Source organism: Python bivittatus, unplaced genomic scaffold, assembly GCF_059951505.1.
Source record: "Python bivittatus isolate LINGU-HERP-01145 unplaced genomic scaffold, Pbiv_v1 ctg000980_np1212, whole genome shotgun sequence".
In the NCBI taxonomy this organism is placed as follows: Eukaryota; Metazoa; Chordata; class Lepidosauria; order Squamata; family Pythonidae; genus Python; species Python bivittatus.
In genome coordinates, this window is record NW_028277125.1 from 1509107 (window position 1) to 1523500 (window position 14394).

The 14394-nt window shown below is 51.8% G+C and overlaps 1 protein-coding gene across 9 annotated transcripts in view; it reads right to left on the reverse strand.

Moving 5' to 3' along the window:
- Positions 1-2647: 2647 nt before the first annotated feature.
- Positions 2648-14394, reverse strand: part of IL1RAP (interleukin 1 receptor accessory protein) — a 79905-nt gene continuing 68158 nt past the window's right edge. For 5 of the 9 annotated variants that reach the window (XM_088132365.1, XM_088132369.1, XM_088132367.1 and 2 more), the window contains one exon: positions 2648-4198. In XM_088132365.1, coding sequence (XP_087988491.1) covers positions 3459-4198 — 740 coding nt within the window. In that variant the 3' untranslated portion in view covers positions 2648-3458. Of the gene's footprint in view, positions 4199-9427; positions 13005-14394 lie in introns of those variants that run through there. The other 4 variants (XM_088132362.1, XM_088132364.1, XM_088132363.1 and 1 more) reach the window with 2 other exon arrangements.

The following is a 14394-nucleotide window of genomic DNA, read 5'->3' on the forward strand; positions in this document are numbered from 1 at the left end:
AACTGGGATTCAGTTCAGTTCATGGGAATATCTGGAAATGCGGGGGGGGAGGCCAGCAGTCTCCCAGAGCAACCAGCTGAACCGGCCCCCACAACCATGCCAAAAATGCGAACAAAAATAGAATTGCTCTCCAAGTCTGAACACTGATCTCCCACATTAACATAGAATTTGGTCCGGATTCTGAATCCTTTTGGGGACTAGCTGTGGTCGCCTCTACAGCTGTCATTAACATAAAACAAGCTTTTCTTCCCAAGAATCTGGTAGCGAGAATTTCATTCCAATGAAGTTCAGCCATTCTTTCCATCACAGCCCCAACTTCCCTTCTTTAACCCCACCACTGATGCCACCATCCAAAGCACTTTTGGAGACTGAATCCAAACCTCTACATGGCTCTGTAGCCTTCCGATTGGACCTCCATCCTCCTGCCCAAGTGGGGCACTTGGGCAACTCCCATTGGCATCCAGGAGCAGGAGAAGAGCTCTGAGGTGGACCCAGTCCAAAGATCAAGCATCTTGGTTTCACAGGGGTTGATCAGACACCATGATACTTTGGGGGACTCCTAGTGAAGCTCCTCCAAGTACCTTTGTCCCTGAGTAAAAACTGAAGTCCTATGAACTTTATGAAAGGATGGAATTAATGCAGCCCCCTTCACCCCTCGCCACTTAAGGTTCCTCTGCAGCTTTTTCCACTTGACTCACCTCCGTTGTTTTATGAGTCACTTTTCCTCACCGAGATGTCATGATGGCCTCCATGTTGCACCGCTTTAAGTGGGGGATTCCTCAGATTCCTGGAATCAAATGCACAGCTCCTGGCTATGAAGCCCCTCAGAGATGAGCAAGTCTCAGAAAACAAATTGTTTTGTTGGGGAACAGAAACAGAAAGGTACTCTTGAACCTCCCAGTTGGTGGGACCCTGGACTATTTGTGGCTCTGCCAATCTAAAGAGATGTTCTCTGAGGCTGTGCACGAGACAAGATGAATGTTAGCAGAAGCTCCCAGATGATCCAGGAATCTTCATTTCTCCCATTTGCAGGGGAAGTCTGAAAGAGAACAGCGTTCAAGCAAGGGGTGGTGCTGGTGCTGGAGAATGTCTTCAAAGACATGGGGGGGGGGGGTTGTATCTACAAGCAGCAGCCTGTGGATGATGGCAGCCCACAGCCACACAAATTGGGTCAAGAATCACTGTCAACCCACCTTCTCCAGAAAATGCCTGGTACCCCACAAGCCCTTGGGCCAGGCGAGGGCTTCTTGTTTAGCTCCTTTCAACTCGGGCCAAGCACACAACAGCCATGATCAGGGCAAGTTGTGTCCTGCCAGGCCTTGGCAGTCTTGTATTATAGAACAGTGTTTCTCAACCTTGGGAACTTTAAGAGGCGTGGACTTCAACTCCCAGAATTCCCCAGCCAGCATGGCTGGCTGGGGAATTCTGGGAGCTGAAGTCCACACCTCTTAAAGTTCCCAAGGTTGAGAAACACTGAGAGATAAACTTGCTTTTCAGCCCCTCTAGCTCTCCAGCTCTTTTTCTTGGAGGACTAGACGGGCAACAGATTGAGTGGGTTTTGATAGGTCTCCATGATTCATTCGTTTAATCCTGTCCATGACTGGGTGACTTTAGGATTTTATTTCATTTCCTGAGGTTAGTTGATTGAGCCAGTTGATCCCTTTCTGGTTTTCCTTCAATGTTTAACCGCCAACCAATTAAGCATATTATAGGAAAGAGCCCTTGAGTCTTGCAGTTTAGAGCTCAGATGTTGGACTCATTGTTTCATTATGGCCACCTCAAATCCAAGCAAAACCCTGCAGACCCCAAACTTCCCCTCTGGTTTGGGCTTTAATCTGAAGAGAAGATCAAGTCCCTCACCCTCCTGTCCCTCAAGCCAATCCGTACCTGTGGCTCAGAGACGAGATCTCTCTTCTGCCTCCCCGAGTTCCCAGACTGGCTTTCCAGGTAGGGCTGGGAGAACCCCTTCCTGGGACCATAGAGATCTACTGAGACACCTAATTCAGAGGCGTTGAGCCACGGGTGTCCCTCCCATCCCTGAGTTTGGCGCAGGACGACAGCCAAGAGACAGAGGCACTTGGTGACCCCCAGGACTACCATCTATAGGCTGCTAAACTACACAACACCACGAGGTAGCAGCAAAGAGGATTAAACAGACCCTCTTTGGTCGTCTCTGAGCTTGGTGGTTCCGCCTGCAGACGTTTCATTACCCAACTTGGCAACCTCATCAGTGCGAGGGGAGGGCGGGGTTTTCTCCCTGAGTATATGCAGACCCTCTTTGCTTCCATCCTGTGGTCATTTCATTTTGCAGTTCATATCGGGTAGCCCGACCCCCAGTTTTCTCAGGGTGGAGGGAGGCGCCTCCTCGTCACAGCTGGTGCAGATGTTGGGTGCATGAAGAGGCCAGAAGAAGGGAGGCAGGTTGGGGAAGGGAGTGGGGGTTCAGGGTACATCCTGTTTCTTGTCTGATGACTTTGTGGGGAATGCAATCTGCTGCAGCTTTAGGCTGGGATAAATCCAACCTGGAGAGGAATGTGCTGTGTGAAGTGTGGAACAACCACGCATGAACGGCAACCCACAAACGCAGATGCTTTAAAAACCATTCACAGAAATGAAAATTTAATTCTAAACAACTTGGTTGCAAATAGCTCATTCCTTTTTGTTCAAAAATACAGCCCCTAAAAAAAAAAAAAGGAAGAAAAGGGAGTGCTTTAAAAATGATTAAAATGTCTTTGGGTATATGGCCACAGTGCCAAAGGGAGTTGGAACCTTCTTGTTCAAATAAAGCAACAATAAAAACAGGGGATTTTTTTTTCATCTGAAATTCTCCCCAGAAACCTTTCCGAATGACGCCAAGCAGGGCGGGGTTGCTGTTGCTGTCTTTCAGTTCAGACACCTGGGCCCCCTCGCCTGGCTGCGGCTCTGACGTTACAGCAGAAGGACGGACGAGGCCACCTGCGTGACGTTCTCCCTCATTCACCACCTGCCTTTCTGCTGGGACTGCGAGACCCAGAGTTCCCAGCCAGCATGCCCAAAGATCCTGTTGGCTGGACGTTCTGGGAGGTGGAGTCCCAACGCACCGGGAATGAGAGAGGTGGGGGGAACTGACCACTAACACAGGGAAGAAAGAGGCCTCACCTAGGGCTGCTCATTCTCCACGAGGTGGACCTGCTAGGGTGGACGCATCTCCCCGGCACTTCTCTCAGAGCCTGCTCTTAGGAAATGTACTCGGTTTCCAGAGAATTTAAACCTCCACCTTGGTCCATGGAGCGAGAACCCGGGGCAGTTCCCAAGCCCCCCACTCCTTCCCAGGCAGTCTCCCCCGCCCCACGCACGCGCACCTAGAACCCTGGTCTGCTGGTCCCATTGCTTCCAGGAGCTCCCGGTCCTCACCGGGAAGGCCTTCCCTTCTTCTTCTCAGAGCCTGGGGGTCTGCAGCTGGCCCCACCGCTGGCTGGTTAAAGTACATAGAAGTCATTGTTGTTGGACACGTCTGCAAAGCGCTGGAGGCCGAGGGCTGCCACCTGGGACTCCAGAGGCTGCATCTTGCTGTTATTCTGGAGGTGGCGCCCCGCGGGGTCGCCCAGCAGCGGCCGCTGGCACTGCACCTCCTGCTTGGGCTTGGGCTTGGGCTTGGGCTTGGGCGCGGCTTGGCCGGGGCTCCTGAGTTTGCGGTCCTTGTTGCAGTACGCCACGCAGCAGCGGCAGGCCAGGAGCGGCTTGGGAGCCTGTTTGGCCTTCCACCTGGGCGACGAGGCCAGCCCCCTTTGGACGGGGACATCCTTGGGCCTCGGGGCTGGCCCTTTCCACCGGCTCCGCTTCTTCTGGGCCTGGTCCAAGCTGGTGTCCGAGTGGGAGGAGCAGCTCTCGTTCCAGGCGGCGTTGGCACCGGTGCTCAGGCTCCGGAGGGGCAGGGCCAGGCGCAAGGCCTTCCAGAACTTGGAGCCCGTGTGCTTGGACCTCTCCCCCTTCCAGGCCAGGAAGGCCACGGACTCCTTCAGCTGCTGGACGCTCGGGTGGGCGTGCGGGAGGGGCTGGTACTCCACCACCACCAGCTGGGTGGCAATGTTGTTCTGGCACAGGAGGCCAAGCTTGAACTCCAGGAGGCTGATGCTCTTCTCCAGGAAGTAGTCGGGGCTCAAGACCACAATCATCTTCCGGCTTTTGTGGATGAAGTCAAAGATGGCTTCCGTGGTATCTAGCCAGAAGAGGACAAGACAGTGGTTAGAGTGGTTGGGCCAAAATCTCCACACCAGCCTTTCCAAGCCATAGGCTCTTCAACCACCTTGGACTACAACCCCCAAGCAGTTGAAGAAGGTTGCTTTGCCCTTATGGGCAGAGGTCAGATAAAGATTCAGCCACAGGGATGATCCAGCCGGTGAAAACAGATGCCAGAACGAATCTATTGCTCCATAAGGAGTCACAAGATTCCTTCTCGGAACCCTCCAACAAATCTGTCAGTGATGAAGAGGCTGCAACTGATTCTCTGCAAAGAAGGTGGGTGGTCCAGCCTCTGGTTCTTCTGCAAAAGCCGCCTTGTCCTCAGCCGATTCCTGCCACCCGTCCCCATCTCATCTGTTGTGCCTGGCAGAAGAACCACAAAGAATCTGGGGCCCAAAGAAGTTTGTGCATATAGAACGCTACCACTGCGTTATGTGCCCCCTAGTGAGCGCATGGTCTTCTGGGGGAAACCCTTTGTAGCTCTCTGTGGGGAAAGACCCCGCAATGCCTGTTTTGAAGCTTGTGGTTCTGGGTCTGCCACTGACTGTGCACCAGGCCTGCATGGAGATCAACCCATTTCTCAAGGTCCCACCTCCAACTGAAGCGGTCTGCTTCTTGCACACCCCAAATTGTTGTTGCTGTCTAAGATCTCTGTACGTAGAAAACTAGATGCCAAGGAGGAGGGGTGAAGTGCCTTCTCCTGCCTGCCTGCCTGCCTGCCTGCCTGCCTGCTTTCTGTGTGAAGGGATTAAGTGATCTCCTGACTGTGTGGAGGAGAATGCCATCATACTGTCCCACTGAGCAGGCTAAAGGGGCACAACCTGGGCATGGAATATTCTTGCTGTCCCACCTATCTAACTGGATTGGCATGGCCCGTGCCAGCCCCAGGCATTTTGTGACCAGAAGCAAAAGGCAATATGTGTCAGGCTTCTCTTGGAAAGCTAGCCTGGAAACAGATAAGCAGGCATATACGAACACAAGGGCTTCCAGTAAGTAGGGTTACTACAGACAGGCTAATGGAGCGTTTGGGGAAGAATTCCAGCCGCTGCTGGGTGTTAAATAGGAGCCCCATTTATAGTGACACCCAAGTTCCAGTTCTTGAGCCTCTTTTTCCCACTTGCACAATGTGCTGGACTAACAGCCATTCTCTTCTGAGTCTCTTGTTTTAGTAGTGGACTGATCTAACGTCAAGTTGTGTCCATCTGCTGACTTCTTGACACAGCCAGTTTCCCTGCCGCCAACCAGACTGGCACGGGGCTCTTGCAGGAGAGCTGTGTATAAAGCTGGCATTTGCCTACTGTCCTCCACCATGCAGGAAGACAGCGGGCTGCTCTGGGGCCCGCAGCAAAGCCCACAGTGGTGTCCCCGTGTGCTTCCTCACAGGCAGCGTGTGACACAGGCTCCCATTGGATTTTTGCTTTGTTTTCTTTTCAGTTTGAAAAGTCCGTTTGATTCAGAATGGAAGTTGGATCAATCCCAAAAACCTGGAGGAGAGGGGTGTGCCTGCAGCGGCCTGAAATGGCCTGAAATGGCCAACAGAAATGGGGCAGACCCCAGCTCCTGGCCGTGACGTCAGCAACGTTGTCAATGAGGAACCGCTGACAGTCCCCACAGCAAGGCCTGTGTCAGGAGAAGAGGGGAAGCACTACTTTGACGCTGAACAAGCTAAAGACGGATTCAGCCGTCTCCAGTGTGAGCTGGGGATGAAACGAAGGTGACCTCCTCTGGATATCTGGAGGCTGAGTCATGGCAACTGGACTTCTTTTCTTTTGGTGTGATATGTTTCGCTAACCCTGAAGAAGCTGCTTGGACAAGCAGCGCAACATATCAAAGCCAAAGAAAAGAAGTCCAGTTGCTGTGACTCAACCTCCAGATAATTCCACCCGGATGACCGAGAGGCTTCATCAACTCATCGGAACATGTCCTTTAAAAATGGTAGGCTGGGCCATGGCTGGTGGGACGTGAGGATGAGCTCTCTCTGGCGGGATCAAGGAATCACAGACTTGGAAGAGGCCATTGAGGCTCTCAAGCCTGTGCCCTGCTCAAGGTAGGTCTGAGCTGTCTGTAATTAACCAGGATAAATCTTGGGTCACCGCGTACAGCACAATAAAGATGCTGGTTCTGGTTGGCAGCCCTACAGAAGGCAAATTCCGTACTTGGATACCTAGCAAATGAGGCGAGAGTAAGACCGCCAACTTGGTAATGCCACCATACAGATCCAGGGTACTTCTGCACGTGGAACATTGCATACAGTTCTGGTGGTAACATCTGAAAAATAATACAATAGGTCTAAAAAAAAAAATGAAGAAGATGGCAAACAAAAGGACCAGGGGTCTAAAACACTTTCTCTGCAAGAAAAGACTAGAAGGTTTGGCATTTTTAGTCTGGCAAAAGACGGCTGAGGGGCACAGGACCAGAACCATGCACGGCCTAAGAAAGTGGGCAGAGAAACATTTTCCATCCTTTCTCCAATCCCTGCAAGATTCGTTGCCAGAAGACCAGCGATGGCTGCTAACGTGGATGGCTTTCCAGGGGTTAGGCTCATCCGTGGTCCATCCAAGGCTACTGGTCTTGAAGGCTCCACGTTACTCGCCAGTTAGGGGCAGCAGACCTCCGTCCTGGTGGCTGAGAAACCGCGGGGGGTGGGGGTGGGAACAGGCCTCTGCCCAGGGGCGTCTGCAGGGACAGCCTTTGGCCTCGGAAGGGCAAGCATGACCAGGGGATCCCTTTTTATGCGCATGTGATGCGTGCCGCACGCATTAGAGGGGAGCAGGGCTTTGTCCGCCCAGCCACGCCTGCCATTCTGAAGCCAGGAGCCGTGGCTGGGGACACCCCCTCCTCTCCTTTGCGAGCACATCAGAATACAAAGAAGCACCAGTGAAAAATGTCCTGTTCTAGAGAGGAAAAGGCTAAACTAATTAAATCCATGTTTTATAATATCTTAAAAGCTCATTTTCTTCTACTCCTTTTTTACTTTTTCGTGATTCATATTCTGATATAAAACGAAATGAACTCACAAATTCTCTAACAGCTCAAAAATGCCCCAATATTTTTGCTTTTCCTAATTATTAAGAATAAAGCCAGAGGAAAAGGGTTTCACGTAATAGATTAATCTTAGTGGTGTTTATGAGCTAAAACTTGTCAATTAGAAGCTACTAGTCAATGAGAAAGAACAGTTGGTTTAATTTCTAATCTTAATGGAAAAGGATTGTTCTATTCTTAAAGGGCATCAAACTCAATATATCTGGATGAGCAGAATAATAAACTTGGGAAAAGAGTAAATGCATTTTCCTGGGGCAAATACTAAGAATCGAATAAATAGTAAATTTGAGTGTCTTCATTTAATCCACTGGGGATTAAGGTACTTAGTGACAATATCCATTTATTTCTTTCCTTAATAATGCTGTTTCCTTCTTATTATTTTTTGATCTATAGCCCCAAACCATAGCTCATAAAATGTTTTACTAAAGTTTTTTTTTTTTTAATTACCTAAATGTTCCCCAATCTTGACTTTTAGGGGTTTTAAGTCTTGTCCTCATAAATTTTAAGGCATGAACCCTGAATTATACGTATAGTGTTTGTACTCTTACACGTTTTGTAAATAATTCAGGGTCCGTGTACTAACCTTTGAGTAGCGCTGTGCCAGAAGAGAGTTAAACCCACATTCCAAAGCAGCCACAGATAGGCCCGGCAAGAGTTGCACCATGAAGCCGCCAAAAGTCAGTTGTCTCTCCCCCTTTACCAGGCAGACCCTCCCACCACTGCTGCTGCTCAGCTGCTGTTCATGACCCCCAATTTGGAGATCCAGGGGTTATGGGGCAGCACCTTGAAGGAATCACTCTTCAGCTGCCCAAAGGAGAGACTGGAGGGATCACATCTAATCCAGCCTAAATCTGGTTGAACCCAGCTCCTAGGACAGGGTTTCTCAACCTTGGCCTCTTGAAGGTGTGTGGACTTCAACTCCCAGCTGGCTGGGGAATTCTGGGAGTTGAAGTCCACACATCTTCAAGAGACCAAGGTTGAGAAACCCTGTCCTAGGACCATCTCAGCCACCAGCCGGTGAAGCACACCACACCGTAACCACAGGAAAGCTGGTGTTGGGTTAGGAGGGAAGCACGTTAACCCTTGAATGGGCTAGAGGTAACTGAAGGCTGCCTCATATGAGGACAGGAAATCAGAGGAAGTCAACATCTTGAGGACAAAGTGGAACAAAAGAGGCTGTGCCAGGGCATGGTTTGGCTGCCAGCAGGTGCAAGGGAGGAAAGGCCTTCTCAGGCATGCAGTGGGCTGCCCCATTGTTGATCCCTCTCCTGCCTCTGTTCCCAGCCCCTCCGTCCTCCAAGGTAACAGGCAGAAAGCCTAAGAGATGTTCCCCATCCTGAGGCTCCCTTGGATGGTGTCACCCAAGAAGGGGGAAAGGTGGCTTAAACCCTGGTAGAGCTCTGGGCAACTTAAGCTTCTCCCACTCCTCAGCTGGAGCTGAGAGAGGCGACATGGAGGGGGCACAGCAGAAGACAGAGGGGGCCAAGGCACCTTTGGATCAGAGTTCAGGGTGAGAAATGCCATCTGGAATCTCGTCCTTGCTGCACTCAACAGGACTTGTTTCGGGGTGGTTGTGCTTAGGAGAGCAATACATGTCTTCCCTTTACTCTGAGGAGAATACTGCCTGTGGGACACTGCTCTAGGTCCATCCACAGTGGCCCCAACCCTTGGACAGAAAGATGCCTTCCACAGAACACCAACCAGGTTCTCGGCTCCAAGCCAGCCCTGGGGTTCTTCACCAGCTACTGACCACATTTCTGCTTCTTCCAACTGGACCCTTCAGGTGGGTTGTCCTACAGCCCCCCAAATCCTCAGCCGGCATTCAGTCCAGCCTCCCATGCCAATGGCATCTTGGGACATGGTTAATGAAGATCCTATTTGGAAGGGGGAGCGAACAATGGAATAAAGCAGTTCCGTGGCATCTGTGGGTGGGAGTGGGGAGGTAGGAAAAGTCAAGATGGCCACCACAACCATGAGGTCAGAGCCCCCTCCTTCTACATGCGCAACACACATAAAAAGGGGAGGGGTTTAATGGCCTAGTTGCAGTCACCATCTTGGCTTTTTGACCCCCACCATGCCCCATGGACGCTCCTGCAACGCACACAGGCACACACACGCACTCATGGAAGGGAAATGGCGAAGCAACTGAAACAATAGAGGAAAGTATCAAAATAAGTGTTTTATTAAAATACAAACCAAAAAGAATCAAAATAAGACAACATCATCACCCTCCAAAGCAGATGACATCAGGAAATACATGAAGGTGTGGGGTTAGGGTTAGGGTGGGACGGGACAGGACGAGAATGGAAAAACATGAACGAGCAACGCCAAGAACCCCCTTGGCCCCGACCTTCAGCAACTCGGCTCAAACTTTGCTCACGGGAGGGCCCCAGAGCCACAGGGCCCCACCCTGCCAGAACGTACCTCGGATTGGCCCCTGCCTGCCCCATCTCCGTGCAGTGGGGATGCCAGCGTGGAGACCTTCCACACGATGGGGGCAGAGCTGGACCCTCCGGATTGGTGGCCAGGAACCTGCAAGCTGTGCATGCCAAGGGAGCAAGGTGGGCTCCCTGGCCAGAGTGCCCAGGAAAAAGGCGCCCAGTCAAGGCTCACGGGGGAAGATGCACTGGGCGGGATTTATTCTCCAGATTTAAATCCCTCGGGTATTGCTTTACCGAGGTGCAACAGCCTCAATCAGATCTGTGACCCCCCTCTCGATCTCTCTCTCTGCACATTCCCTGTTGTCTGCACGCTATGAAGTTGCTTTCCCTGTGGCACCATGATGGTGGGGATGAGAAAGAGGGCCAAGGGCTGGTGGACAGAATGGGGACAATAGTCTAGGGCAGCGATTCCCAACCTCAGCAACTTTAAGATTGCTGCGAATTCGGGAGTTGAAGTCCACGCATCTTAAAGTTGCCACGGCTGAGAAACGCTGGTCTAGGGAATGATACTGAACATCTGGGGAAAAGGAAACCACCCATCTCTCGTGAGTTGCTCACCTGCCACGGAGAACAGAAAGCAAATTAAAGTCAAACATCTGGAAGAGGGAAAGACAAAGCTCCTAGGCAGACAACCGTGCATGGCTCCATTCTGCCTGCCCCCAGCACCCCTCCACCCATCGCATTTGGCGGGGGAAGAAGGCCGACTCATGTTCGTGAGACGTGCACAGGTAGTCCTCACTTTGCAACCATTCGCTTAGTGACCAAAGTTACAGTGGTGCTGAACAAAGGGACGTACCACCAGTCCTTGCACTTACAACCGTCGCAGCATCCCCGCAGTCACGCAATCGCAATCTGGGCACTTGGCAACCAGCTCGCACTTATGATGGTTGCAGCGTCCCGGGGTCACGTGATTGCCATTTGCAACCTTCCCAGCCGGCCTCCGGCAAGCAAAATCAATGGGGAACTGCATGATTTGCTTAACAACTCTGTGATTTGCTTAATGGCTGTGGTGATTCATCTAATGACCGCTGCAAAAAAGGTCATAAAATTGGGCGCAACTTGCTTAACAACTGCCCTGCTTAACAACAAAGTTTCCAGTCCCTACTGTGGTCATTAAGTGAGGACTACCTGTATTTGGCTAGGAGCTTTTTATCAAGGAAACCTGTCTGGAAGGGTCATGTCAAGTTTTGATTTGGAGTTTCCATTCAAGCGAAGCCCCAAAGCAATCCCAAGGGTCCGGGAAGAGGCTTCAATGGATTCTGGATGAGTCAGATGGCCCTAAAGCAGGTCGATCCTCATTGATTCACAAATCTGAGTGGAATCAGCCATATTTCCTTGAATGGCATCCACCTCTCTTTGCACACCCCAACAATCCTCTGGGGCTGGCCATTAGGATACAGTAGGTGGTGTAAGCGGTAGTGAACCCCAGTGAGCCAAATAAGCACTTTGGATTATGAACTGACTCTGATGCATGCACACACACACGCACACACACACACACGGCTGTCCAGATCTGCCACCATCCCACAGCTAATCTGCTAATGCTACAGTACGGAGACTAGGAGTTGGCTGAACAAAAGAGGAGATCCTCCACGGAGACCGCTTCTGACATTCTGCAGCTGGGTTAATCCCTTGCCTCCCTGCCAGGCTCCCGAGAAATCTTCACCAGCCCCTCCCTTTGTGCAAGCCCTGAAGTTCTGACAAGGCTGGGTGCAACCATGGCAGAAGTTCAGGGCACAAGCTTGGGGGCATGACAGGCCCTTCCTATGTTGACTGACCACTGAGAAGGGGTGCAAGGAATGCGAGCATGCCAACTTAGTCATCTCAAACAGCTGGAAACAGCAGTTTCCAATGGAAAGAGGCTATTGCCCATTCAAAGCAGGTGTCTCTGGTCATTTTGGAAAACTTTGGAGGCAAAATAGCTGTTTCAGTGTCCAAAGGAAGTGAACACTTGCTCTGCCCTCAAAAGTATCCCAAACATTAAACAAAGCATTTCAGAATTCACAACGGCTCGAAACTGATCCATTTTGTGCACTGTTGCACGCCCATAACTGGTGAAATGCCCTTGACTTGATGTCTCCATCTTGAAGGAAAGATGAACACGAGGAATACTTCATCCTGCGAGCTCAAGAAATGCTGTTTTCCCACTGCATGACTTACAACTGGCCGCTTCTTCCTTGAGAATCTTCCAAACTTCACTGCTGTTAAGTCCCTCTGGTGAAAAGATTCTTATCGTGGCATGTTGCCCACGTGAAATCTGGGAAAATGGGGGCAGAAGCCCCCAGGCCCCTCCTTCCTTGGCAGGCTGGTGCAGGCAGCAAAGAGGCTGCCTCCTGCTTTTCTGCACTCGGCGCAAGAGGCCGTCTCGGTGCACGATGAGTACAAATGCCATCATGAGGCCAACTGCAAGGAAGGGACCGCCCTCCCCAGCCGGGAGCCCTGCCGATGTGTGGATTGCAAAGTCCACAGTGACAGGTGATTGTGGGAAGTGAAATGCCACACACCTGGGAAACACAGGTTGAGGAAGGCTGGTATCAGTTCTCCACCAACCACTTTTGACCGCGATGAAAATGCCCCAGGACGACTTCTGTTCTTTTGTCTCTGGACAAAGAACGTGGGGGCAACCACACAGAGAAAGCATGGCTGTCCACAGGGGAGGGGGCAAATGACATTAGGTGCACCCTGCTGTCGTTGCACAAATGACACAAATGACGCAATTTGCCTCAGTCTGATGCAAACTAGGCTGTGTGATTTGCACGAGACACGATGGACGCCTACGCATCCAGTGCGGACGCTGCACCTTCAAAACCGGCCGAGTTCAGGTGGGCGTCTCAGGTGGCCGTGCCGGAGACGGAACTGGTTGTTCCCAGAGACTCCAGGCCAAGCCCACAGCTTTCCTCCCCAGCCCAGCTTTGGCTTCCCGGTCTTCCCCTTTTTAGGTGCTTTTTGGAGAAAGGGTGATGAGATCTCGTTCACCCACAAGGCTCTTGGGCTTGCTCTTCAGCGGCAACTCGACCAGCAGCTGCTTCCAAAACTTTCCCCAGGGGTAACGCGACTTCTCGCCCTTCCACTTAATGACGGTGAGCACCGTCTTGGCTCGGCGGAGCTCCTTCACCTTGCTCTTCTTGATGGGCTTGTACTGGACCAGGATCACCTTGATGGTGCCCTTGGAAGCCATGTTCTCCAGGCCCGCCTTAAACTCCAGCAAAGCCTGGGTGCCCCGAAGGACATAGTTTGGGCTCAGCACAACCAAGAGGCGGCGACTTCTCTGGATGAAGCTCAGAGTCTCATCCGTGACAACTGGGAGAGAAAACAGGCACGTTAGGGGCGAGTGTGCTATAGCCCTCCCGGAGCCGTCAGCGAGGAAGTCCGAGGGCCCAGCACAGGACTCCACGCTTCTCACATCCCAGACGCTGCCTTCTCGAGAGCAAGGGAAGCTCGGTGAAGCCAGAAGCTGCACCGAACAAGCCCGCCACTCCCCGTGGGCGCCTCTTTTCATCACGGCACCTGCTCTCAGCTCGGCTGCCGACGTGCCACAGCCTCGTTTCTTCCCCTCCCAACTTGGACCAGAGCTTTCTCAGAGATGCCCAACGGGGAAACGGGGCCAGCCCAGAGAAAAGAGAGACTGGTTTATACGTCGGACGATTGTAATAGTTGCTGCCGTTCAAAGCTATCTGCTTCGGGCTTGCGTGTTTGCGACGATTGAGAAAGGCCCTTCCTTGAACTCCTGGACTGCCGACTGCCCATCTCCAACCCATCGTTCCGCTTCCAATGTGTTAAGAGGGGGCAGCCCAAGTGAGCCGCAGGATCTGAGGAAGAGGCCTTCTTCCCTTCCCAGCTGGCCCACGCAGATCTTCTGGAACTCTGACTGCGTTTGCCAAGTGGGCAAACCTCCCTATTTCAGGAGGAATCTGCGATTCCCTCTCAACTTTACTTGAGTAGGAGAGTCGCCTGCCTGCTTTTGTAAGACGCCGTTCTTTATCTAATGCTGTTCTGCTCCTGCCTTTTCTTTTTCAACCAGTTTTAATTTTGGTTTTTAAAGCCAGCTAGGTGGCAGCGTCTGACTGATCTCAAAAAGCTAAGCAGGGTTAATGGGGCTGGTCCTTGGTGGGAGACCGCCAGGAGTCCCCAGGGTGGTGGGCTAGACTGGAAAGTTGATGGAACTTCCCAAGATAGGGCAGGGGCAAAACGTTTCCACATCGTTGCCAAGAACGCTCCATGGGTGGGCCCAGGATGTCACCAGGAATCAAGCTTGGCTCCAAGGAAAATCCTTGGGGTGACCCCGAGGCTGAATGGGAGAGCAGAAGATGTCTCTTGCCCACGTTTCCCAACCTGGCAACTTAGCACCCAGAATACTCAGCAGGGCCGTGCTGGCTGGGGAATTCTGGGAGCTGAAGTCCACACTCCCAGAAATTGCCCAGCTGGAAACAATGGTCTAGAGACACAACTCGTTGCTGTGCGCTCCTGCTTCCCACACTTTCTCTCTCTCTTTTCCTCAGCTGCTAGTGGAGAAATTCAGCTGATCAAATATCTAGATTCTTGGAAATAAACTGTGCAGTATCAATACGCTCTATTGGCACCAATTCTGGGGAGTGAAAGGGTGAGGCTGCCTGGTGGAGAACTGGGAGTGGCAACAGTTCCCCCTGCTTTTAAGGAGAGCTGGTGAGAAAAAGCTCCACTGTCCATGATC